The 25,157-nt window shown below is 37.2% G+C and overlaps 1 protein-coding gene across 1 annotated transcript in view; it reads right to left on the reverse strand.

Annotated features, from left to right (window-relative positions):
• Window positions 1-25,157, reverse strand: part of LOC125098892 (lipoxygenase homology domain-containing protein 1-like) — a 182,976-nt gene that overhangs the window by 84,234 nt on the left and 73,585 nt on the right. The window contains exons 7-9 of the mRNA XM_047728119.1: window positions 20,606-20,664; window positions 19,444-19,488; window positions 6,140-6,303 (exon numbers count right to left, since the gene is read on the reverse strand). Of these exons, the coding sequence (XP_047584075.1) occupies window positions 6,140-6,303; window positions 19,444-19,488; window positions 20,606-20,664 (268 nt within the window). The remainder of the gene's footprint in view (window positions 1-6,139; window positions 6,304-19,443; window positions 19,489-20,605; window positions 20,665-25,157) is intronic.

A 25,157-nucleotide genomic window follows, 5' to 3' on the forward strand; every position in this document is an offset into this window, starting at 1 on the left:
AAGAGTTATCTATTCTTTCTTGAACCTCTTCAGTCCATTTCTTTCCAAATACAATAAAAATATTTTGAAATTTCTGAGTTTTTTCTATGTGCCCTCCCCTATGCTGAACATTTTACATTGATTTTGTGTACCCCATATAATCCTCACAACTCTTTTAGATAAGTGCACTTATTTTTGCCCACTTTACAGAGCATAAAATTTTACATAACTTCCCACAAGTAAGCTGGTCAAAGAGTTAGACTTTGAACGTAGGAGATCTGATCCCAGCACCCACAGCTATCATGACATTACCTACCCACCTACCCAATATTTGCTTGACCAGAAATCCAGCATAACAACTGGGGGGGATAATTAGGACTTCACTGCTGATCCTAGAAAACATGGCTTATAAAGAGTGGTGGGTGAAAATTCCAAACTATAAGAGATTGGAAAGAATGGGAAGAAAAAGAGGAGAAGCAATAAGGATAAATCAGTATTTTTCTTAAAATCTGCAAAGAAGAGAGGGAGAAAGGTCAGTAATTTAAGAGCAGATTAAAGGTTATTTTTTAGAATAAGAAGGACATAAGCATATTTGATAGACTGAAGGCAGGGATTAACTAGAGTCATCTGGAGATGCAAGGAAGAATAAAGATAGCTGATGGAACACAATCTTGGAAAATGGAAGAGGTTGTGATCAAAACCACAGAAGTGTTGATCTTTGCAAAAAAGAATTTCACCAGGTCAAGAGAGAGGGGTCAGAGAAAGGGATCTTCCTCTCTTGTTTCAGCTAAATATCTAACATCTAACTCAGAGTAGACATTAACAAACACCCTTTTACTTTTCTGCCCACAAATGTTTTTGGCTTCTAAGGAGTGGGCTATGCCTGGTAATCCTCCAATAAATAAGTAATGATTGCTATCTGAAACCAATAATCATTTTGTTTTAATACTTAGCCTTTCTAAGAAAATTTGCTCCTTCTGAAAAGTTATCTGCTTTCTGTAGTTTATTCCGTATTGAGGTTTTGGTTTCTGTAGTTTATCCTATATTTAAGCAACTCTACTGGCTCTTTTGGATAAGAATTCACATGTGAAATTTGGGTGTTCCAAATGTAGATGTCATTATAAAATACTTCAACTATTTGAGGAAAAAGATCAAGTTAAATTTTTTTTTAGGACCTGTCATCTATAGGAAAGCCAATTATGTCATCAGGGCACTGCATAAGGTGGCAATTCCTAAGCTGCCAAACGGAGTCAATATGAAATATTACCAAACTCCAAATTTCAAGTCCACCTAAAGAAACAAACAAACAGGGAGAGAGAGTGTGAGAGAACAAGAGGGGGTGGGGCAGGAAGGATGGAGAGGAAGAGGAGAGAAAGGTATAGAAAAATACAAAGAAGAAAGAAATACAAAGCTGTGCCAAAATCAAAATGACATGTTGGCATCCATTTAGCTAATGGCTAATAATTTGTAGCTCCACATGAACATCTAACCTTTCAACACTGAAAAGGCCCAAGATAAACGTTCCTGTTATTCCTTATAGACTCACTGCCTTACTCTAGCCCAGCCAACCTAGTCTTGGCTCCCTCTCCTTCTTCCTCCTACTCTAGCCTCCAGACATGTTTCTACGCAGACCCTCCCATGCCAGCAATAGCCACCCACCCACCATCTGCCAAGCTGCCTTCTTGCCCTCATTCATCTGAAAAATTTTCTTAAATCCTACCCCATCAGGAAAACAACCTCAATTTGTGGGCAGGAACACAAGAGTCTGCCTCTGGAGTATAAAGACAAGTGTTTCTATTAAGCCTTTTAATTTTTTAACTCTTTCAATCTATTCAATAACATTATAAGGTATTATTGTACCCATTTTACAAAGGAGGAAATTCAAGCTTATAAATATCAAGTGAATTATCCATATTTCCTTAGACAGTAAAGGTCAGAATTGGAGCTCAAATATAGGTCTTCTAATTCCTGCTGATATAAATTGTTCTAAAAAAGCAAAAATGTATTATGCTTTCTATTCTAGGAACATAAGGGATTTTCAAATGGTTGTGCAAGTGACCTATGAGTTCATAATAAATATTAAACCTATTCATCTACAAAATGAATTGACTTCATGCAATAGTAAACTAGAAGCAGGAAACCACTTTCTAAGAGTGAAGGCCTTAGCTACCAACATTCCCAAGCAACAGAGAGTACTATTTAGTGTTTCAATTTGCAAAAATGCAATAAAAAGCTCAGCTAAGTCTCCAGGCAGGTTTCCAAGTGAATAATAGCCATATAAGATACATGGGATACCTTTATGATGCCTCCAAGGTATAAATGATCACAAGGGAAAATCAACAATGAACGCCCCAAGAGAAAGCAGCAAATATTAAACAAATGTCACCAGAGTCATTTTTATTAAATTTTCATACTTTCAACAGATACTCATGAGTGTCTCATCTATGTCAGTCAAGATTCAAGAATTAGCAACTAAATAAGGTCCAGCCCCTGTGGTCTAGGAATTCTTCTCTGCCTATATTCTTCAAACTTCCTGCTATAATAGATGCTGCTCTGATTTTTGTTTTGGTCATTTGGGGGGATGAATCATTTCCTTCAGCTTGGTTACCCATGACATTCCAGTTGCTCCTACAAGGCTGACTCCATAGTCTCTGGAGGGTAGCTACCAAAATTACTATAAAGCCTGACATCACTTTGCAAACCCTTTTTTGATGCTGGAATCCTCTACTCTCTATACACCTATCATCAAGTTCTCCTTCAAGACCTATGATTGCATCAAGAAAACATTACAGCTGTCCCACATCGCCACATACAACATGGACCAGTTATACAAATGTAAGGTTTTTTTTTACTGTCCTGACAATAATGAGATAGTCAATGTCATAACACCACTTGGCTGGTGGCTCTTAAGTTTCATGGATTTAATCACATGATATATTATAGGCTCAAGGTCACATTTACATTGGGCTAGATCCTACTTCTCTATAGCAGATAATAAAAATCACATCCACAAATAGAAGATGTCATAGAGGAATAGAAATTTCAATAAAATAGAACAAAATATGATAAAGAAAAAAAAGGGATATCACAGAACTTCTGGAATGATTCATTAGGTTCTCCATAAAATTTGATTATTAAAATCAAATTTTTAAGAACTCTGGAAATTAATTAAAGATTTTCGACAATCTGAAAAGCATTCATTCAAATGAAAATTATGAGCCTTGGTAAGAACAGAAGGATTTGTGTATTGTATTTTGATCTACTTCCATTTTTCTCTCCCCAGTTCTACAACATTCTTAAAAACCAGCACACTTGCTACCATAGTAGCTGTAAAAACCAACAGGAGAGTAGTTTACATCTTGATACAACATAGTCAAACTACTGAAAGCCAAAACAAGGAGAAAATCTTGAAAAGAGCAAAAGAAAACAACTCATCACATACAATAAAATTAACAGCTGACTTCTCATCAGAAATCATAAAGGCCAGAAAGCAGTAAGATGACATTTTCAAAGAGCTGAAAGAAAAAACTGTCAACAAGGAATTCTATTTGCAAATTAAGACACTCCCAGGAAAAGAAAAATTGAGAGAATGCATCATTAGCAGAACTACCTTACAGGAAATACTAAAAGGAATCCTTCAGGCTGAATTAAAAGGACTCCAGAAGTAATTTAAATCCATACCACCAAGAAAGTTAAAAGAGAGCTCACAAAATGGAAGAATATATTTACAAGTCTTATACGTAATAGAAGCCTCACATCCAGAATATATAAAGAACTCTTAAACTCATTAGGAAAGGGATAAATAATCCAATTAAAATGAGCAAAGGATTTGAATGGACATTTCTCCACAGAAGACACAGAAATGTCTAACAAGCACATGAAAAGATATTCAACATAATTAGTCATTAGGGAGATATATATCAAAATTACAATGAGACATCACATCCACTAGGATAGCTAGAATCAAAAGATAGACAACAGGGGCGCCTGGGTGGCTCATGGGGTTAAAGCCTCTGCCTTCGGCTCAGGTCACAGTCCCAGGGTCCTGGAATCGAGCCCCACATCAGGCTCTCTGCTTGGCAGGCAGCCTGCTTCCTCCTCTCTCCCTGCCTGCCTCTCTGCCTACTTGTGACCTTTGTCTGTCAAATAAATAAATAAAATCTTAAAAAAAAAAAAAAGATAGACAACAAATTTCTGTTGGTAGAAAAACAGAAACCCTCATATATTGCTGGTGAGAATATAAAAGTGGTTCAGCCACTCTGAAAAACTTTGTTACTTTCTAAAATGTTAAATATTGAGTTACTACCACATGATACAGTAATTCTATTCCTAAGTACCTATCCTAGAGAAATTACAGTTGACCCTTTAACAATGCCAGGGTTATGGATGCCAACCTCCCACACAGTGGAAAATCTGCATGTAACAGATTGACTCCCTCAAACACTTAACTATTAATAACTTACCATTGACCAGAAGCCTTAAATGATAACATAAACAGTCGATAACACATATTTTGTGTATGTATTATATACTGTATTCTTATAATAAAGTAAATAGAGAGAATGTTATTAAGAATATCACAAGGAAGAGAAAACACATTTATAGCACTACACTGAAAAAAAATCCACATATAGGTGGATCTGCACTGGTCAAACCAGTGTTGTTCAATAGTAAATTGTATAAAATATATCCACAGAAAAACTTGTACATGGATGTTCATAGCAGCATTATTCATAATAATTATCCACATTAATAGCTAAAAGTAGAAATAATCTAAGTGTCTATCAACTGATGAATGGATAAATAAAATGTGGTATATTCATACGATGGAATTTGGATAGATAGTGATAATAATACTGGATAATAATGGATAGGTAACTGGTTTCCTAAGATTAGAGAATATGAGGCTGGAGAGTTGCTGCTAGTGGGTCTAGGTTTTCTTTTTGGGTGATGAAATGTTCTAAAATTAGTGTGGTGATAGTTGCACAACTCTATGAATATACTAAAATCATGAATTCTACACATTAAATTGATGGATGTTATGGTATATTAATTATATCTCAATAAAACTCTTTTAACAAAAAGGGGAAAAGTGAAGATAACCTCCTTAGATCCATAGTCACATACTGTAAGTTGCAAAGATGTCCAAGAAATCTTAATTAAAAGAACTAAACACTACGTATGGCATAAATATATACCATGATTTGGGATGTGTAGTAATGATTTAATAACAACTAAAATTTACCAGTTGCTTCTATGTCCTGCTAGGCACTGTGCTATAAACTAGACATTTTTACAAAGCGCTTTATCCGAATGCATCAAGAGTAATCTTATCACTCAGAATTTGTCATAAGGAATTAGATAGCATTGTTTAGGGAAAAAAAAGAAGAAACTGAATCAAAAATACATTCATTATGGCATTATTTACAAGTGAAAACCTAGAAGTCATTTAAATGTCCAATAGTAACAACAACTGTAGCATATGGTTAATTTCATATATTCAATATTTAATCAATAAAGATTATAGTTTGTAGGACTATGTAGCTCCTTGCATAAATAAGGGGTTACAGAATTCCTTCTGTACTACAGTAGTAACACCAAACATTTATTGAATTTTTCAGGCATGCCACTAAACACTTTATTTACATTAATTCATTTAAGCTTCATGTTAACCTCTTGAGGTAAGCATTCTAGAGTGGTTGTCAATGTCACCATGCTAGTAAGCGGTAAAGTCAACGTTTGAATCTTGGCCATCTGCCTCCTCAGACCATATCTTAGCCATTAGGCTGCCCCACCTTTCTATCATAGCATCATACTCCATGGATATGGACAAGAACTAGAAAAGATATTCAACAGTGGAAATATTTGGTTTGATGGCAGGATTAGGAGTAAAGTTTTCCACTCTTATTTTTTAAATTTTCTAAAGTTTGTATACTTTGTAACCTTTATGTTTTAAAAAATGGTGAAAAAACTAAAAATCTTTTATTCCTGTTATTACTCCTGTTTACCTCTTTACTCCTATTACCCCTTAGATAAGATTTCATGTCTACCAAGAAAATATAATGCAAATACAACATCAAAACAAAGATTTTCTATTTCATCTTAGGGAATGTAAATCAAAATATATCTTAACAAGCAAGTTATAGCATATCAATTTTACCTTGAATATATCTGCACTGTTAGGGTTAAACAGCTGGTATTTTCCAGATCCCAAAATAATAGGACCTGAACATGTTGCTTCTCCATAGACATAAAGAGATACTGTTGCTGTAGTGCCGGCATTTTCAAGATCCCCAGTGACAATGGTCACCTTCCAATCTCCTTCTGCAAAGGAAAAAGGAAATTAATACAAAAATGTGGAAGAAAACTATATTAATATTAGGAAATGAGGGATTCTACCTAATCCACTTAGTTATGAAGTGAATAATTTGTGAAATCAAGAAGTATTAAAATAACTGCTAATCATGGACTCCCTTTTGTAAGTCAGCATGTGGAAAAGTCTTGGAAATAATAGTTTATTTTAATTACAAGCAAATAACCAGTAAGCTTTTTAAGATTGCAGATATTTTGGGGAAAAACACTGAAAGGGAAGCATTTAGCATTGGTATTTGGCTGGAAGATTTAGGAGTTTATTCAGCATCACCGTCAAATCTTTAGTTGGGAACTAATGGCAGGCATATTGATAAGCTGACATTAAGACATTATCTGTACTAGGGAACAGCCTTGCAAAGCTGGGGCTGATAAAGTTTGGTGATCCCAGCAAAATCATGGCGAGGATGTGGAAAACCTAAAGACAAAGCAAAAAGACCTAAAAATTTATTTTAAAAAAAATTGCTAGTGTCCCCTAAATGTTGGAACGAACCAACAAGTAAGGAGTAAAATATTGCGTGTAGGGTCTAGCAGAACTGAGAGGGTTTGGGATGGGGGGGATGAAGAAAATTGGTGTTTGAAACAGAGGAAGACCATGTGTCGTGTAAGCAGAACGGATCATTGAACTTCCTGCCATGGCAACGTTAAAACCACAGGAAGGTTGAGACAGAGCATGACAGAAAATATCTTTTAAGAAGACCTACAACTTGTTCCGTGCTTGGTTTAGTTGGGAAAACAAATAGAGATAGCATTTATTTAATCATTTGGTGCACTTTGAAAATGGCACCATCAACTCCAAAGCAGTGAAATCCTCTCAGTGTGACCTCACACCACACAGTCTAGAGTAACAAAGGATAGAGTCCTGTCTGCTAGAACTCTCTACTCATTACAACTGATCCCTGGATTGCAAGGGCAATTTAAAGGTGTCTATTATTATTGTCAAAGCCGCCACAGTATGTGTATACTTGTGAGTATTTATTACATTTTCAAAAGGGGATGAAGACCTACTACCATTTTAGATATCTGAGCTCTCCGTAAGCCCTCCACTCAGAGGTTGTCTTTCTTTTTAGTACATTACACCACTCTCCCTGGTCCCCAGTCCATCCACAAAGATCATAGGAAGTCTCTAATCGGTTTGATAAAACTTTCATCAGTTAGATTTTGCATAATGTTACATTTGTTACTAAAGATGGAACTTAATTAAGCCCCAGTACCAAAATGCCAAGGGAGGGGTATAACTCACAGGGGTGGACTCTGCAATTTCCACCTTGTAGCAAGTTTACTTAGAGGAATTTCAGTTCATTTTCAGTGAGAAAATTAGAAAATATAAAAATTTCAAACTATAATCCCATGAGAATCCTACCATGGTATCAATTCTTATAGAAAGCCTTCCACCTGTGCCTTGATGCATAATTCAACAAGTTGAAGTATCTCATTTCCTGTTTTTAGGTCTTCTCTCCTATCTCATCTTTATCTCCTTCCCCTGCCATCTGGGGGTTTTTGTACCATGATAGCATGGGAAGAGGGACACAAATGAGTTTGCATGTTGCCTTGCATATCTTGTTTACTACAACAGTGACAAATAGCAATGAGACATTGATTTATATAATATTCTTATGTTCTCACCTTTTGAAATTGCCATGTCACCACAACATGAAATTTAAAGGTGGAATAACCAATGAAATGTCTTTTGTGGTGATTTTTTAAATTGTCGTTATTCTCAGCATGATTTTCTTTACTAGCACTGGGGAAAAAATTAACTATTTCAGTATTCCCTATAGTATACTTTTAAAATGTGATCATTTAACTTCTCTAAGAATATCTCTCTATCTAAAATATGAAATAGTTAGAAACACTTGTAGAAAATATCATAGAGGTACAATCTGAGTCTATATTTATTTATTTATTTTAAGATTTTATGTATTTATTTGATAGAGAGCACAAGTAGGCAGAGCAGCAGAGGGGCAGGCAGAGGAAGAGGGGAAGAAGCCTCCCCACCAAGCAGAGAGCCTGATGCGGGGCTTGATCCCACAACCCTGGGATCATGATCTGAGCGGAAGGCAGGTGCTTAACTGACTGAGCCACCCAGGTGCCCTGAGTCTATATTTAAATGAAAAGTTCCCTGAGTCTATATTTATATGAATAGTTCCATTAGGCTACAAAATAGTTTATTTTTATCAGAGCTAAAAATATGTTTACAGTTTTTATATCTCTTATTATGTGTCACAATTCCAAGTTTTTAGTTCTGTAATTTTCTATTGGGAAACTATCTTTACCAAAAGAATCAAAGAACATGAGTTCAGATATTCTAAGTGTCTCTTCTCTTTCTTTTCTTATAGCTGCTGTCTGTTCAATCCCAAGGAGTTTTATCTCAAAATACTGTAATCTGTTAACCTCTTTAGAAAAACCAATTCTATTAACTCAAAGCTCCCAAAGAGAATTCCATGTAATTGAAATCTAAATATTTATCTCATATTTACCAGTGTTTTAAAGGTTTAAAAAAAAAAAGTTTGTTTGCTATGCAATAAGCCATTGCTGAGAATCTACCTCAGACTGTCCCATTTTATTTTCTTTTCATTGGCTCTCAAAGCTTAAATTTGGAAAGATACTATAATAGTTGCCTCCATTTGAAGAAATCCTGCTACAGAAAAAAGAAAACTTTTCTTGGAGACTACGTCTATGGAGGTTTATTTTTCTTTTGTGTTAAAAATGTTTAAAAGTAGTCTAGATATACCCTATGATCTCCAAATAGCCCAACACTACATTTATTTTTTATTGTGTTATGTTAGTCACCATACAGTACATCATTAGTTTTTGATTCATTGTTTGTGTAGAACACTCAGTAAAAAATTTAAATTTCTCATCAATAATAAAGTAAATTTTAGTAGCTTTCACTTTAACAATAAGAAGTATGTGTTCTGTATTTGCTCTTCTTATACAGCTAAATGAAATCAGTATAGATAAAAACTGAACTAGAAAATCCTGAACTTCAGGATATGATGCTATGCCAACAACTGGAATTCAATTAATATTTGTTGACCAGCTGATTGATTAGTATTAAGTGTCTATATTATGAACAAGCATTGTGATAGATATTCAAGAGGCTCTCTATGGGACTATGTGAGTCAAATTATGAAATCGACTTGACAGTTTATAAAGCTCACCTAATACCAAATTCACTGATCATTCACTAGTAAGCCAGAGGGTAAGCATCCTTCCTTTACAGAGATCACAGACCAGGGGTTGGCAAATTATGGCCCAATGGCCAAATCCAGCCTGCCACCTGTTTTTGTAATTAGTTTCACTGGAACACAGACACAGTCATTTGTTTATGTATTTTCCATGGGTGCTCATGTGCTACAACAGCCAAGTTGGGTAGTTGCAACAGAGACCATATGGCCTGCAAAGCCCAAGATGCATATTATCTGGCCCTTCATCATAAAACTTTGCTGACTCCTGCTCTGTATGATCGATATAACTCAAAAATGTCCTCTCCAGCCTCCATTAGAACGTGTGCTGTTTCAGTCTTAAACCATGCAAGACTTAAACAATGCAACCACAGCTATCAAACCCCACTGATTTCCTAGTTTACATCTCCGCCTCCACGCATGCCTCCATCTCCATAAATACCAGGTTAATTTACAACAGACAATCTAGACAGACCAGGCATATTCTGCTATGGCAGACTGCATTACTTAAAGGCCTTACTCATATCTCCCAACCTACCTGCTCTTTTGCAAAGTGACCATTTTACTTCTCTATTAAGAGGTAGAGTCTATTTTCCCTGATCTAATCTGGGCTGCCCTTGGCCAATATAATGCAGCAAAGTGACATTCCAGGACTTCTGAATCTACGTTGGTCTGGGTCTATTAGAACACCCTCTCCAGATACTCCCTCTTGGACCTCAGGAGTTGTGCTATGGAAACCTAAGGCACATGGGAAGTCCTCATGTAGGAAAGTAACTCCAGCTGAGCTGCCTGTGTCACCAACCAGTGGAGTGGGTGACCCATCTTGGATATCCAGGCAGCCGTAGCTTCAGATATCTGTGCAAATGAAGTACTATCAAACTAAAGTCACGGAAGTTTCCAAGCAAGAATCACCTGGCTGAGCCACATCGACCCACTGAAAGGTGAAAGATAGGAATCAATTACTGTTCTGAGCCACTAAGTTTTGGGGTGGTTTCCTATAAAGCAAGGGAAAACTGGAAGAGCTGCTGAAAGCATTTCACAGGTAAGAGGTTTCTGTTATCTTTCACTTATAAATACCATTAGTGTTTCTACCAGGAGGTCTTATTCTTAGCATGTATGCAGGGGGATTTGACTGAGGCATCTCCTTCATTTCCTAGGAAAAGGGAAAAAAATAGATTGCAGGTTTACTGTTAACTGTTTCCTTTGCAAGATTTTCTTATTAATTGGAGGTTTATTTTTAGGAAGGCATGAGTGAGTTATTTTGGTGAGCAAAATCCCTATAGCTATGAAGTTCAATAACTCTTCCTTAGATCTTAACAATTTATCTTTACCCATTCTGTGTATTTCATTATAGGGGTTACACACATTTGCCTTTATAGCTCAGAAAATTGACCCTGTTGTTGAATAGAGAAACATCTGTATCTAGACACATTTTCAGTTACTTGGCAACTGCCCACTGAGTACTCAAAGAAATGTTAAGGAGGATGCATGTAAATTAAGCTCTGACCATGTAATTGTCAGTTCAACATACCAAGGGAAAAACTCCTCAAAGCACATTAAAAACTATGGAACAGGCATGTTTTGCCTGATGATGCACCAGATAGTAAACATGTACCCATGACACTTACTTAACAGAGCAGGACACAATACGATGCAGTGAGAGTGACAAGACTTAATGCCCCTCTGCAGACTTGCAAACTCACACTGCTCCGATTACAATCACAGGTAGACTGAGACAGCCTAAGAAGAACAATACCACCATGCATCACGAAGCATGTGCTTGGCTCTAACTTGGTGGAGAGGTTGAGCAGGTGGCAAGGAAGGATGGGGGAGAGCTGCCGGCAACTCACTCAGGGAAACAAAAGCCCTAAAGTTAACCAGATCCACCCTCTCACAAACCCCTGGGAGTCTCCCCCAAACTCTAGGTGATGAATTCTACCCACATTCCCTCTGTTCCTTGAGAGAGGTCAGAACAAATAAAACTTTCTCCATCTTTCCATTTATGGCAATATTTTAACATTGCTAATAGATTGCCATGCCTGCCAAATACTTACCTCAGCTCTGTTCATAACATTGGTATCCCCTGCACCCTTACAAAGCATCCTCTGACCCCTCTGAAATCTCTCTCATGCCGCTACTCACACACCGTCCTTTAGCTATCTTGAAGGGCCTTTTCCCTCACCCAGGGTCTTGCCTGAAAGTCACTTCCTCCAAGAAGCATTTCCAGGCACCTTTTCCAGTAACTAGAATGAACCCTTCTCTCCATAGTGATGTTGGACCTGTGCACACTTCAACCCTGTGATATACAAAAAAGTTCCATCTCTCTGGCCCTCCTACTCCTATCTACCCACCCAGACTCTAAGCCCCTCAAAGGGCAAGTTTTTGTCTTATAGTCTCTGTATCCCCAGGATCTAGTACAATACTTGGCACAGAGTCCTAAAATGTTTGGGGATCCATTTAGAAATATTTTGAGGGGCGCCTGAGTGGCTCAGTGGGTTAAGCCTCTGCCTTCGGCTCAGGTCATGATCTCAGGGTCCTGGGATCGAGCCCCACATCGGGCTCTCTGCTCCATGGGGAGCCTGCTTCCTCCTCTCTCTCTGCCTCTCTGCCTACTTGTGATCTCTGTCAAATAAATAAATTAAATATTGTTAAAAAAATATTTTGAAAAATAAAGACTACATGTATGAGAAAGGATATTCAAGGCATTAAGAATGCCTTAGCACAATATATTTCTATTTCTCAACAAAGAATAAATCCTTCTCATTGTGCATCATTCAGGTCATTTTTTGTATACAGGACAAGGACATTGTTATTTGCCTCATAATTGGTCTTGTTATTAGCACAAAGATAATAGAAAGAATATTGACCTTGCATCACCCAGATTTTGAAGGGCATATAAATATATTTCAGTGAGATTTGGCAAAGATAATATGAACAAGACAAATTATTACTTTATCCTAATTTTTGATAATTTTATCTCCAAACAATTCTATCTATATAAACTCACAAATCCTTCAAAATACAACCTCATAAGAGGATCATGAGATTTTTTTAAATTTTTTTCAGCACTTTACAAATATTTTTATTCTTTCAAGAGACAAATATCATTAATCCTATTATACATACAAAGCAATAGAGAAATGATGTGCTCACTACCACAGGAGTTAGGATAAATCTGATACAGAATTAGAAACAGTTACGCTTCCTGGAATAAAATGGTTTCAAACAATACTCAATTTTCTCCATTTTAAGTCTGGAAAACAAGCATAAAACACTATCAGAAGTGAATCTATTATATATTTTATATTGATATTGGTTTCGGGTAAATGTCATTTCTATGGTTTTGTTTATTATTTATTGCTGTGTGACATGGTAAACGACACCCCAGTTTACAGAGCTGAATAGAGAAGCAGCAGCAATAGAGATCCTTCCTGGCCATGTGGCATGCTGCCTGCTCCAGCCAAATGCTGCAGTGGGGCTGCTGTTGGATGCTCCAAACCCCTGACACCTACTATCACAAGGGAAAATGAAGTTTAAACATTATCACTGATTGGGTATGTGAGGTCTACAAGCTCCGATTAAATGTTTTATAGATAATATTTTTACTGAAACCTCACAGCAGCTCTAATGGTCTCTATTATCATCTCCACTTTTTAAGAAAGAACTGAGGCACAGAGAAATTCAGTGACTTCCCCAAGCCGGGCAGTGAATAAGTGGTGCATTCTAGATTTAGGATCTGCACTGTTAGCCAGGATGCTCAGTAGCCTCCCTGCATGTTGGAGCTTGTTAGATATCGCTGTGAAGTTAGGACAACGGTTCTTCACTGCAGTTTACTCTGAATCCTCTGCCTCTCTGTTTAGTATATTCGACTCCACTCCAAATCTTGATTTTTGACAGGGGAGTAGCATGGTGGCTAAATGGCAGGCTCCTGCAGGGTCCCCCATGTTCCCTGTGACCATACCCAACCTGGATGCCAGATTCTCATCAGTGGTATTTCTGCCTTGTCTTTATTCCAAGTTTCCCTCAAGTTTATCCTTCATGCTTGCTGCTAAATCTCTCCATGCCTCTACTGATCATCCTCCTTACCACAGCTAGAAACCTTAGCTTGCCTCTCTTCGAATATTTGCTAACAATTCTCAAGTACTTCTTGCTCTGGCTTCCAGGCAACCTAGTAGGTCTAAACCTACTTTCAGAACCACATCACAGGCATCATTAAGATAGCAACTCATGATCCTCAATTACAGAATTCAAATCTTGACCTCCATATGCAGTCTACATGAACTACTCTCTACCAATTCTACGGCTGTGGTTATCTATTGCTGTGTAACAAACCATCCAAAAACTGAATAGCTTCCATCAGCAATAATGCATTCTTTGGCCAATGAATCTGCAATCTGAGACAGACTTGGCAGAGAAAGTTCATCTCTGCTCCATACAGCATTGGCAGGGGTGGCTCAACAGCAGATAGAAGGGTCTATGTTCAAGATTGCTCTCTCCTGTGACTGGCAAGTTGGTGCTGGCTGCTGGTTGAAAGTTCAGGTGGGGGGATTGGGACAACAGCCTTTATACCTCTCCCTTTAGATCTGTCCATGTTGTCTGGGCTTGTCCATAGCATGATAGCTGGTCTCCAAGAACAAACATCCCCAGAGAGAGGGCCTGGCAGAAGCACCATCACATCTTTTGACCTACTAGTATATGGCAGAAACACCACATGAATAATTTGTGTTCCGTGCTATTAGTTGAGGCAGTCTCAAAAGTCTGCCTAAGTTCATTCCACCTTTTGATGGGGAATTTCCAAGGTTCTGGAAGAGTAAACAGGACAGGAAATTTAGTTACAACACTTTACCAAATACAGTCTGCCACATCTACCTTTCCAGACTTGCACATCCCAACACCTCAGCCCCCTTTCCCAACAGAACCACCATTCTCTAGGTCAGCAGTTCTCAACTGGGGGTCATTTCTCTACCCAGAAAACATTTGGTGAAGACTGAAGACATTTTCTATGGTCACAGCTGGTGGCTGAGTGCTATCAGCATCTAGTGCATAGAGGTTCAGAGATGCTGCTAAACATCCTATGGTATATTTGACAACTCCCCACAGCATAAAATTATCCAGCCCAAAGTGTCAATAGTCTCAAGTTGAGAAACCTTGCCAGACTAAGTAAGAGCCATTTGATTAATCCTATTTCATCCCAAAATGTACAGTGCTTTTTGTGAATTATCTCCATGTAGAAATTGGTTGAAAGAAGGTTCTTTGTGGCAATGTGTCTGCATATCTGTTGGATGTTCTGAAGATCTGAGATCATATTGTTGTTTTAGTATCCAACCCGTTATATTCAATTACTATGTTGAATCATGGGTATTTTGTTTCAGTCAGGAAAAGATATGAACCAATATTCTAGAATCAATACAGCATAAATAACTACCCAAACACTGGTCATTTACTGTCAGAAGAAAATGAGGCCAAAGCCAAGCAGGGGGCATGAGAAGCACTGCAGTGTTTCCCTCGTAGCTCACCTAACTCTTCCTGGCAGACCCATGTCAAACAGCAAGTCATAGCAAATATCTGGCCTCTGATGAGAATTTCCATGAGCTCATCTTCTTCCTCCTGCTTCCAAACTTGTCCCCACATTGACTTCTCTTTTCCCGTTTAGCCGCACTGGAATTTGTTAACCAAGTTTCAAGCAACGTGTGTTGGGACTGGTGAGGCAATCCCAGATATGATGTCTCTGGCATCTCAGCTACACACATCACGGGCACTTATCTGGGACACTGATCCCTCAGGCCCACCAAGTTCCCAGGTACCCACAACATGTCTTCCTATGCAGGAAGAAAGACTGACCAAGCAGGTAGAAGTTCCTGACCCAGGAGTAGGTGGTCACTTCTTTATCCATACAACTACAAAAACAATGTGCCATAAATGATCAGAGCAGGAGGCAATTCAAAGCCATCTACACTTGATTTGGGATGCATGGTGGTGTTATAAAAGAGTTTATATTGTTAATTATGTTGAACCCAATAATTAAATTCCAGTTTCTATCCTAGAGCAGACACTACAGGTAGTGAGACCTGCAAACATGTATAGAAAGTAGAATTGAGAGGAGAGAGAAAATATTTTAATATTTACCCCCAGATAATTCACCAAGTTACTAATAATCATGCTACAAAGGGTTGGCATTTCCTATAAATAAGTAGGTAAATCCTCCAAGAATTTTACAGTCCCTCAAGTCAGAAACCCTTGAGAGCATGCAGAAAGCTCAAACATTTAAAGTGAAACAGTTTGTATAATGCTTAAGAGCTGAATTCTAATACCAGTTCTTTCAGTTACTAACAGTTTGACTTAAGTTTCTGATACTTCAAGCCAGTTTCTTGGGATGATATTTTTAAAGCCCTGTCACTCTAATACCACTAAATTCTGGGCAAATTAAAAAAACAAAAACAAACTTTTTGTTCATTATTTCATTTCCAAGAAAGAAGAAAAATTCCTCACTGTCAAATAATAATAACAAAATATTAATAGTAATAATAATAATAACAATAGTAATGGAGGGGCCATCCACAGAAGTGGTGTGTAGTCAGCACTCTGGTAGGCTGGAGTTTTGCTTGTGGTAAATGTCAACACCCCCAGCCAAGAGATAGGAGGCTGCGGACACACAAGGCTGGGAACTGGACCTGAGACTTTTGAAGTAAGCCAAAGTGTCTACACCACCCTTAGTGAAAGGTTGGGCTCCATATAATCGTCAATAAAGGTAGTCTTACAGAAACCTGATTTGTCTCCACAAAAGTTCTATCAAAAAAGATTACTAAGGATAATAACAATAATAATAATTCCCCAGAGAATTAAAAACATCCTTTCACTTGCATCTGGAAAAAGGTTAAAAGCTAAAGATCTAAAAATACAACCTAATCATCTAGAGAAACAATACAACAAAATAAGTCCAAAGGCATAGATGACATATACACATATATAAATATACACACATTCCTAATGACTAGGGATAGTTAGAAGTTCCTTTAAAGTACAAAATAAAATAAAAAAAAAAAACGTCTAGTGGCTATCCTACTGGACAACACAGATAGATTATCTCCATCGTCTAGAAAATTCTACCGGACAGCAATGATCTAGAGAAAGTCATACAGCCCCTCTCTCTGAGCCTCCATTTCCTCACCTGTCAAATGAGATCATATATGAGATCATCCATGTAAAGTACGGTGCTTGGCAGTGATCCCTCAATGTGTTCTCCCCCTTCCATTCCTCAAAGGGGAGGTACTACTTGAGGGCAGGATCCCATTTATTATTTTTGTATCACCAATGCCTTCCTAGCACAATATCCCACTCATAGGAGATGCTCAATAAATATTTGTTGAACTATTAAAAAAAAAAAAAAAAGAACAGTATGGACCCTGGAGTCAGAGGATTTGGATTCAAATTCCAGATCTCCTATTTGCCACCTGTGTACCTGTGTGACCCTATGTGAGTTTAAAAAAAAAATCTTGTCCTTTAGTTTCATCATCTGTAAATGGAATAATGATATTGTCTACCTCATGGGTTATTGTGAGGATTAAATAAATATATCTAAAACACTTAGACCCTGCATAATAAATGCTATATGAGTTCACTATTAATGTTGCCATTACTGCTTCTATTCCACATTGCATCACAGACCTAGATAGCATCTTAGGACAAGAAAAGTTGTCGTTATTCACATATAATATGGCTGCCTTCACAGATCATTCAAAGACTATGTGAAAAATCATTAGAATTAGAAGTAATTTATTTATTATTATAGAATTGTTATGTTTATTAGAATTTAAAAGAAAGTTTATCATAATGGCTATATACATTAGCTATAGCTAATAAATATAGCTATAAACATTATACACAAGGCATTGATAATTGTTGGACAATTCAATCTAGCAATGTACATTAAGAATATTATCCATGGATAAGTTCAGTCTAACTCAGAGATCCAGTTTCACTATGATAAATTATTTCAACTACATTAATTATAAATATTTTTGTTTATAAGGTGTCAGGTTTAAGAAACATGTCTTAGATAGTTGTGGGAGTTCATTAAACACAGAGTTAATGATGGCACATAATTATATTTATTGTTAATCACCTCAAAATGAAATTAAATGAACTCAGTTGATTCCTTCTTTTCCTTTCTACCATTAAATGGTAATAGCATCTTGGTCTACCTTCTTCCCACTGCAGCTATACAGAACAGTGTGAATTACATAAATATGCTTCATGTACTTTCAAAATCATGTTTTTTTCTTCAACACTCTTAACCACAATGTAACACTGCCTCATCAGATTAGTCTACTTAACTTCCCAAGGTTCTTTCCACACCATAAAGTAGCTTATTCATACAACCATAAAACTACTAATGTATTTCTAGAATCATATCCTAGGAAATATTAAAGATCACATTCTTCAGAATTTAAAAATGAAATAAAATAAAAGAGGACGATCCACAGACAAATAATGATAGTGTCCCATGAACTAAGGTCTGTGATTAACCTGCATTTATACTATAAAAAAATAAGACATTTTCATGAGACCATAAAAATACACTAAAATCAAATAAATGATTAATTATAAGAAAACATTTTGTAATACTTTATTTAATCAATACACTAAAAAAGTATATCTACCAAACTCGTTGGTAAACACATATGCTATATAATGCAACTTCATTATATTTAGTATCCCTATTTTGATTACATGGTTAATATTATTAATAGAGGACTTTCAACATTTTGATCCTTATTTAAAATCTTTAGTACAAAACTATTAGCCTAGGGTTGCCTGAGTTCCTGTCAGTTAAGCGTCTGCCTTCAGCTCAGCTCATGATCCCAGGGTCCTTGGATCGAGTCCCACATTGGACTCCTTGCTCAGCGGGAAGCCTGCTTTTCCTTCTGCCTGCCACTCCCCTCCTTTTGCACTCGCTCTCTCTCTTCTCTCTCTCTCCCTCTGATGGATAAATAAATAAAATCTTTTAAAAAAAACTAGCCTCTATTAGTCATATATACACCATTAAGTCCTGAGGTCAATGGTTAATTTTTCTACTTAGAGCGTCATTTCAAGCTTTATCACTTAGGGGCTTACTGTAAGACATAGAACTCTCGAGGTCCCTTAAAATTACGAAGAGATTCTAGAATAGTAGTAAAATTACATTCATGTTAACACATGTACAGCTTTTCCCCAATACGTAACTAAAAAACATGTAAAATATGTAAACATGTAAACATGTAAAATATGAGTCAAAATATAATTTCTTATATAATAAATAGAAATGCTGGTTATCAGAATGGACATAATGTTTGCATCTCAGTGGTCATCTAACCAATACAAGGCTTTATGAATATAATAATATTAGCATTAACCCTTGCCTAGTTTCAAATTGCCACACAATACAAACATTTTGGGGGACATAAAGGTTTGTTAACTTGGTATACGTATTAGTAATTTGTGTTTATCCATCTCATTCAAATAAGCTTTAAAATGTAAATACATTAATAATGATTGCAGGTTGATTTGAAGAATATCTAATAGAAAAAGCTAACCTCAAAAGACTTAAAAAGAAAATTGAGAACCAATATGCAAAATTAGTAAAAAAAAAAAGGATAATTAATAGTAATCAATCATCTGGAAAATGATTATTTAAACCATATATTTAAATTATTGATGGGAAAAAGCATTTAGGGCTAAAGTTGCTTATGTTTGTTTCTTTATAAATCAAGCCATAATATAATTCCCATTCCTATACTCACTTTAAATATTTTTGATCAATAGTTTAAACTCAATAAGAATATACTAAGAATGTGTAAGGCAGGTAATCTTGAGACAGAAATAGATCATTTCAGATGATTAGAAGATAAAAAGCAGCAAAAATATTTACCATTTTCTTCCTCTTGTATTTTAGGTTGATGATTTATTTGCATTTCTGCAAAAATAAAAGTGAAGTGAGTTAATAATAGATCTGTCTGATGACAGGGAGAAAAAGAAGTGTGAGTTAACTCTTTAATGGTAGCATGGGGCACTTGGGTGGCTCAGATGGTTAAGTGTCTGCCTTCAGCTCAGGTCATGACCTCAGGACCCTGGGATTGAGCTGCATCAGTCTTCCTGCTCACTGTGAGCTCCCTACTCAGCAGGGAGTCTGTATCTCCCTCTGCTCCTCCCCCTCACACTTGTACTCTCTCTCTCTCTCTCAAATAAATAAATAAGATTTTTTTTAAAGATTTTATTCATTAATTTGACAGAAAGAGAGATCACAAGTAGGCAGAGAGGCAGGCAGAGAGAGAGAGGAGGAAGCAGGCTCCCTGCGGAGCAGAAAGCCCGACGTGGGGCTCAATCCCAGGACCCTGCGACCATGACCTGAGCCAAAGGCAGAGGCTTAACCCACTGAGCCACCCACGCACCCCATAAATAAGATATTTTTTAAAAAATCTTTAATGGTTGCCAATCCTTAGGCTTATTTTTTAATCTACAGTAGGGCATATGATGCTGCCAAGACACATCTTTATATGTGGTTTTATTTTCACTGTGAGGAATAATGATAAATCTGATGCAAAGGGTAAACTATCAAAAGGAACATTCTGGGGACAACGGGGGAATGTTCCATGATACCCAGTTGTATCGAAACCATCTTGTAATATTCCACTGTGTGTGTGGGTATGTATGTATATATATACATACCACATCTTCTTTATCTATTCATCAGTTAATGGACTCTTGGCTCTTGGGCTGTTTCCATAAAGAGAGAGAGAGACAAACCAAGACCATAGACTCTTGACTACAGAGAACAAACTGATGGTTACCAGAGAGGTGGCGGCTAGTGGGGATGGGTTAAGTAGATGGGGGTTATCAAGTGATGAGGGTTATCAAGTGATGGGGATTAAGGAGTACACTTGCTATGATGAGCAAGGACTGATGTATGGAAGTGTTGAATCACTATACTGTATACCTGAAACTAATATTACACTGCATGTTAATTAAATGGAACTTAAATAAAACCTTTAAAAAATCATCTTGTATTTTCTGAAGATTTCATTAGTCCTCACCTTCAAGATAAAGTTCAATTTCTGAATGAATTATGCCCTGAGACATAAAGGGAAGCCATCTGAAGAAAAGAAAGAAAAAAGAGAGAAGAAAAAAGAAGAGAAAGTTAATTTTTGTTTTTCTCAATTTTTACAATAAGCTCAATTCTGCACTAATTTTGAACATTAAAAGGTAACTATAAAAATAGCTTTTTATAAAGTCAAGTAATGCAATCTACTGTGAACTCATGATTGTTGTAGGAATATCATAACTGTGGCTTGAAGAATAAAACACAAAAACTATTAAACCTGCTAACAATCTACCTCTCCAGGTTTATCAGTCTTCAGTCACTAACATTCATAAATGCACCTAGGCCTCCAGCAAAGCACTGCCTTACGAAACTGTAATGAAGGCAAGGGTTGGCCTAAGACTTTGAGCCTAATACCCCAGCTGGGCTAGAAAGTGTCGCCCACCCACTGGCACAGAAAAAGAAGTTCCCTCATTTTAATACATCCTCTACAGAGGTCTTCATCTTGCTTTCACATGACTTCCTTTAATATCTCTTCTTCAGTGTCTCCAAAAATAGTGGTACTACCTTAAAACTTGATGAAAATATTACCACTTTGGAAAATGTGCTAATGCTAAGTAATAGCTCATCCTGGAAGTTTCCTTCTAAATCAGCCAAACTTCTGTGTTAGAAACTCCATGTTATAGAAAAAGCCAAGGCTGAACTCAGAAAACCAATGTTATCACTTTCAGCTCTGGGATATTACCCACTTGAAGCTTCATTTTCTTGACTAAATTATCTCCTCACAGAGCTGCTGTGTAGTTGAAATGAATAGTCACATAGTACATAAATGTTACTATTATATCACAATAACCACAGTTATTGTTATCCCACATTTAAACACACTTCTATTCCTTCCTTCCATCCATCCATCCATCCATTCAATAAGCATTTAGAAAATGCCTTCTGTGTTCCAGGCCCTTTGCTAAGTGCTAGGGATACAGGAAGACCAGTAGAGAGAGGAGGAGCTGAAGGAGCTTTCAGTATAAAATGAGGAACTAGATTTGTAAAGGTATAAATGTAGAGTTGTAGGTGATGCAAGAAATATTTACAGATACTGTAGGAACAGAAAAAGAGACTGACCAACTTTGAATGGCAAGAATGAGGAAGGACAAAGGAATAAGGAACAAACAAATGTCAACAAAGAGGTGATATTTGATCCAAAGTTTGGACAGTAGGTATAGAGATGTCTGACGGGCAAACGAGAGATTGGGAAGGGCATCACAGGGACAAAAAATAGCATTGACAAGGGTACAGAGATGATGTTTCACATGGCTGAGGCAGAGGAGCCTGCTGGGAAAGACTTGGGGGCGGGGGGTGGGGGGCCGTGTGAAGGACATTGAAGGGTAGGTCACTGGATCTGAGAACGTCAAGTGACTCAGAGGTGGAGATATGGGACTTACCCCACCACAATGGCCTTGAACTCACCAGGTGATGTTAACAGATGAGCTATAAAGGTGAACTATGTCAGCTCATGCTGTTCTACTCAGCTCTCAGGACAGTTCATCTCTCCATTTTTCAAAAGCTTTGAGAGATCCCATTTCCTTCTAACCACTTCCACCCATGCTTTGCTAGTGTGCCTTAGAGAGGTAGGCCTTGAACAGTAAGGTTTGTACCAGAGGACCTGCCTTTTGTCCTAACTGACTGGGACAGATACCTGATCCATGCTTGGTCAATCAGTCTTAATATCTTTACATAAGAGATATAGAAACTGTGATCAGATGGCACTGCTCATGGAGACTTCACAGTACTTCTATTGTTAAGACCAGGTGGTATCTTGGAGCGCAAAACTAGCTACAAGCCAAAGATATGGGAGAGAAAAGCCTGTGTACAAAGAGAAGAAGCTGGTGTACAACATGATGAATAGAGAGTTTCAATAAAGAGACACCTTCAAAATCCAAAAGGAGTGACTGGCTCTTAATGACTCTCTAGTTTATAGTGTCTAGCTTTATTTCTTAAAGCTGGGTTCTAAAAGAGTCACCTTCAAAGTCACCCTTTTAACATTAACCTTGATGAACTCCTCATCCTTGCAATCAAACCAGAATTCATTGAATGGTCAATTGAAATTTTAAAAATCATACTCTCATCTTGTCTTTTGTTTAGTCCATTTATGGAAGGTCCCTTCTATGGTTTCTCTTTTTTTAGAAGACACTGGACTAATACAGGGTTGTGGCCCTGAAAGCCACTGAGACTTCTGAGTACTGGATACCTACTATAAATAACTCCCTCTATATTGCTCCAGGTACAGAATTCTTAATGTGAAATCATCAAGACAAATTGATAAACTCTCAATTCCAGAATGGCCATAATTTCTATGAAATTTTTTGAAAATAGTTTTATTGTGCCATTAGATATTTATTCATGAACCATTTCTAATTAATAGAACAGGATAGATCTTAGTTGCTATAGATGATAGTTATTTGTAGCATACAGATATTTTTTGCTGTATATATGCCTCTACTTCCCTGCCTAAGTCTGTGTCCACACCCTTCCTTTAATTTCTATCCCAGAATGAGCTGCAAAAGAAAGTGAATCAGCCAACACTAGTTATTGAGAATTGAGAACCATGGTTTTGCATGAGAACATGAAAATTCCCCCAGATCCAGTGAACAGATGAAAAGTATTAGAGCAGTATCGCTTGAGAGAAGCATGGTGTTATTAAAGAAATAGAATAAAAACTAAGAGGAGGAACCTGCTCGCCCAAGATCACTGTACACATTATGCAGCCACCAGCAGAAACATGTTCAAATCATCAAGGGGTTCCCTTTCACTGAGCTAACTAGGAAATACAAACACAGAAACAAAATAAATTTGCTCTTGTCTTTTAAGGTTAAAGTAGACAATCACAGAATGTGTTTGAATGACCTTGCCCTCGAATATATGGGCTGCTTTTGGTGGGGAAGGGGCCTAAAAAGGTGATATAGGTTAGATGTCATCCGAGATACATTTTAGATAAGGCATCCATTCATTCACATTAAAAATGGCAGAAGAAATACTAAATGCTCGAATGAAGGTTCTATGTCTCCACCCCCACCCCCAAAAATGAGCAACACTCTTCCCTGCGCCTCATTCTGTCAGTTTCCCACCATCACTACTTGTCACTTCCATACTAAGGAATGGCTCAAACTGACAAAAAGAGCCCAGAAATCTGCAGCAGCACAAATACAGGCTCAGAATAGCAAGAAATGATTAATAGTGGCCTCTTTTAGGGAAAAAAAAATCAGTAAAGTTAGATGATTGCTCACTGTCTCATGATAATTTTTATTATTTTCTCCCTATAAAAGTAGTATTTTACATTTCTGTATTTTATCAAAATTGCAAGATCCTTTCTTGTCTGTATTATTCATCATTCCTCCCTTATTTCCAGGAAAAGGAAAATAAAACCATTTTATATAAGCTGAATTATTTTCAAAATGAAGAAATACATGAACAATTTTTACCAACACCCCTGAGCATGTTATAGAGGGCCCTCATGTAAAGATGAGGTGACCTCTAAGGTTTCTCCCATTGCTCTTTATTAGTCTTTCCTCCTGCCCTTCCTCTCCCGTTCCCTTGCTGCCACTTCTGCTTTCCTTCCTTCACTCCTTCTTTAAGTATTGGCCAAGTCTGTACTTGGATCAAGAAACCATGGTGGATGATAAAAACAAATGTATGAGACCCTACTCTTAAAAAGCTTATCACCTAGTTAGTACATGAGAAAAACACGTTCATGAACAATGACAGTGGATGATATGGTGTGGTGAGTAGTGCATAGAGGTCTAGGTAAAGCACTAGAGAGTTTTAAAGAGAGTAAAGATAACTCACTTCTAGTTGGGCAAGCAGAGAAACCTTCATGGCATGGATAGCATCTTATCCTGGGCCTTGGAGGCTAAGTATTTCACTAAAGAGAAGAAAGAATAAAAGGCTAAGACATGTGAGGTAAGACAGTATTAATGCTCCTGGAGAAAGTCTAGGGAAGGGAGCAAAGTATATCTTATTAGGGAGAATTGGAAGAGAAGCCTAAAAGATTGATGGGGAGATAGGAAGGATCAATGCATTTTATACGTAGCATTACAGACCTATACCTTACACACAGCTGACCTGGGTGGAACACTTACATGTCCATTATGGTAATGCAAAAGAAGATTGCTGTTTCCACTGGGCTGCCCTGGTTCCTTTCCTGACCCTCTTCATAAATTAAGTCCTGCTCAGTATATGACTTAGTTTATGATTTATTCACAAATTTGCCAAATTTAGCACAAACTTCCTGAGCACCTACAACATTTTCCTATCAGTTTGTCTTGTGGACACTGATGATCTTGGTTTCCACCTTCTAAGGGTGTGAACTTTCATAGGTGCTCTCCTTGGAATAAACACCAGAGGTGTTTCACAGGTGTTTCATAGGTGATCTCCTTGGAATAAACACTTAAACTGCATAAAGCAGTTAAGTAAGTAAAATACTTTATGAATGAGAACAATGGAATGGTAGAGAGGTGATCGTTAGCCTTGCTTTGGTTAAGAATCTCTTG

Source organism: Lutra lutra, chromosome 4, assembly GCF_902655055.1.
Source record: "Lutra lutra chromosome 4, mLutLut1.2, whole genome shotgun sequence".
Lineage (NCBI taxonomy): Eukaryota > Metazoa > Chordata > Mammalia > Carnivora > Mustelidae > Lutra > Lutra lutra.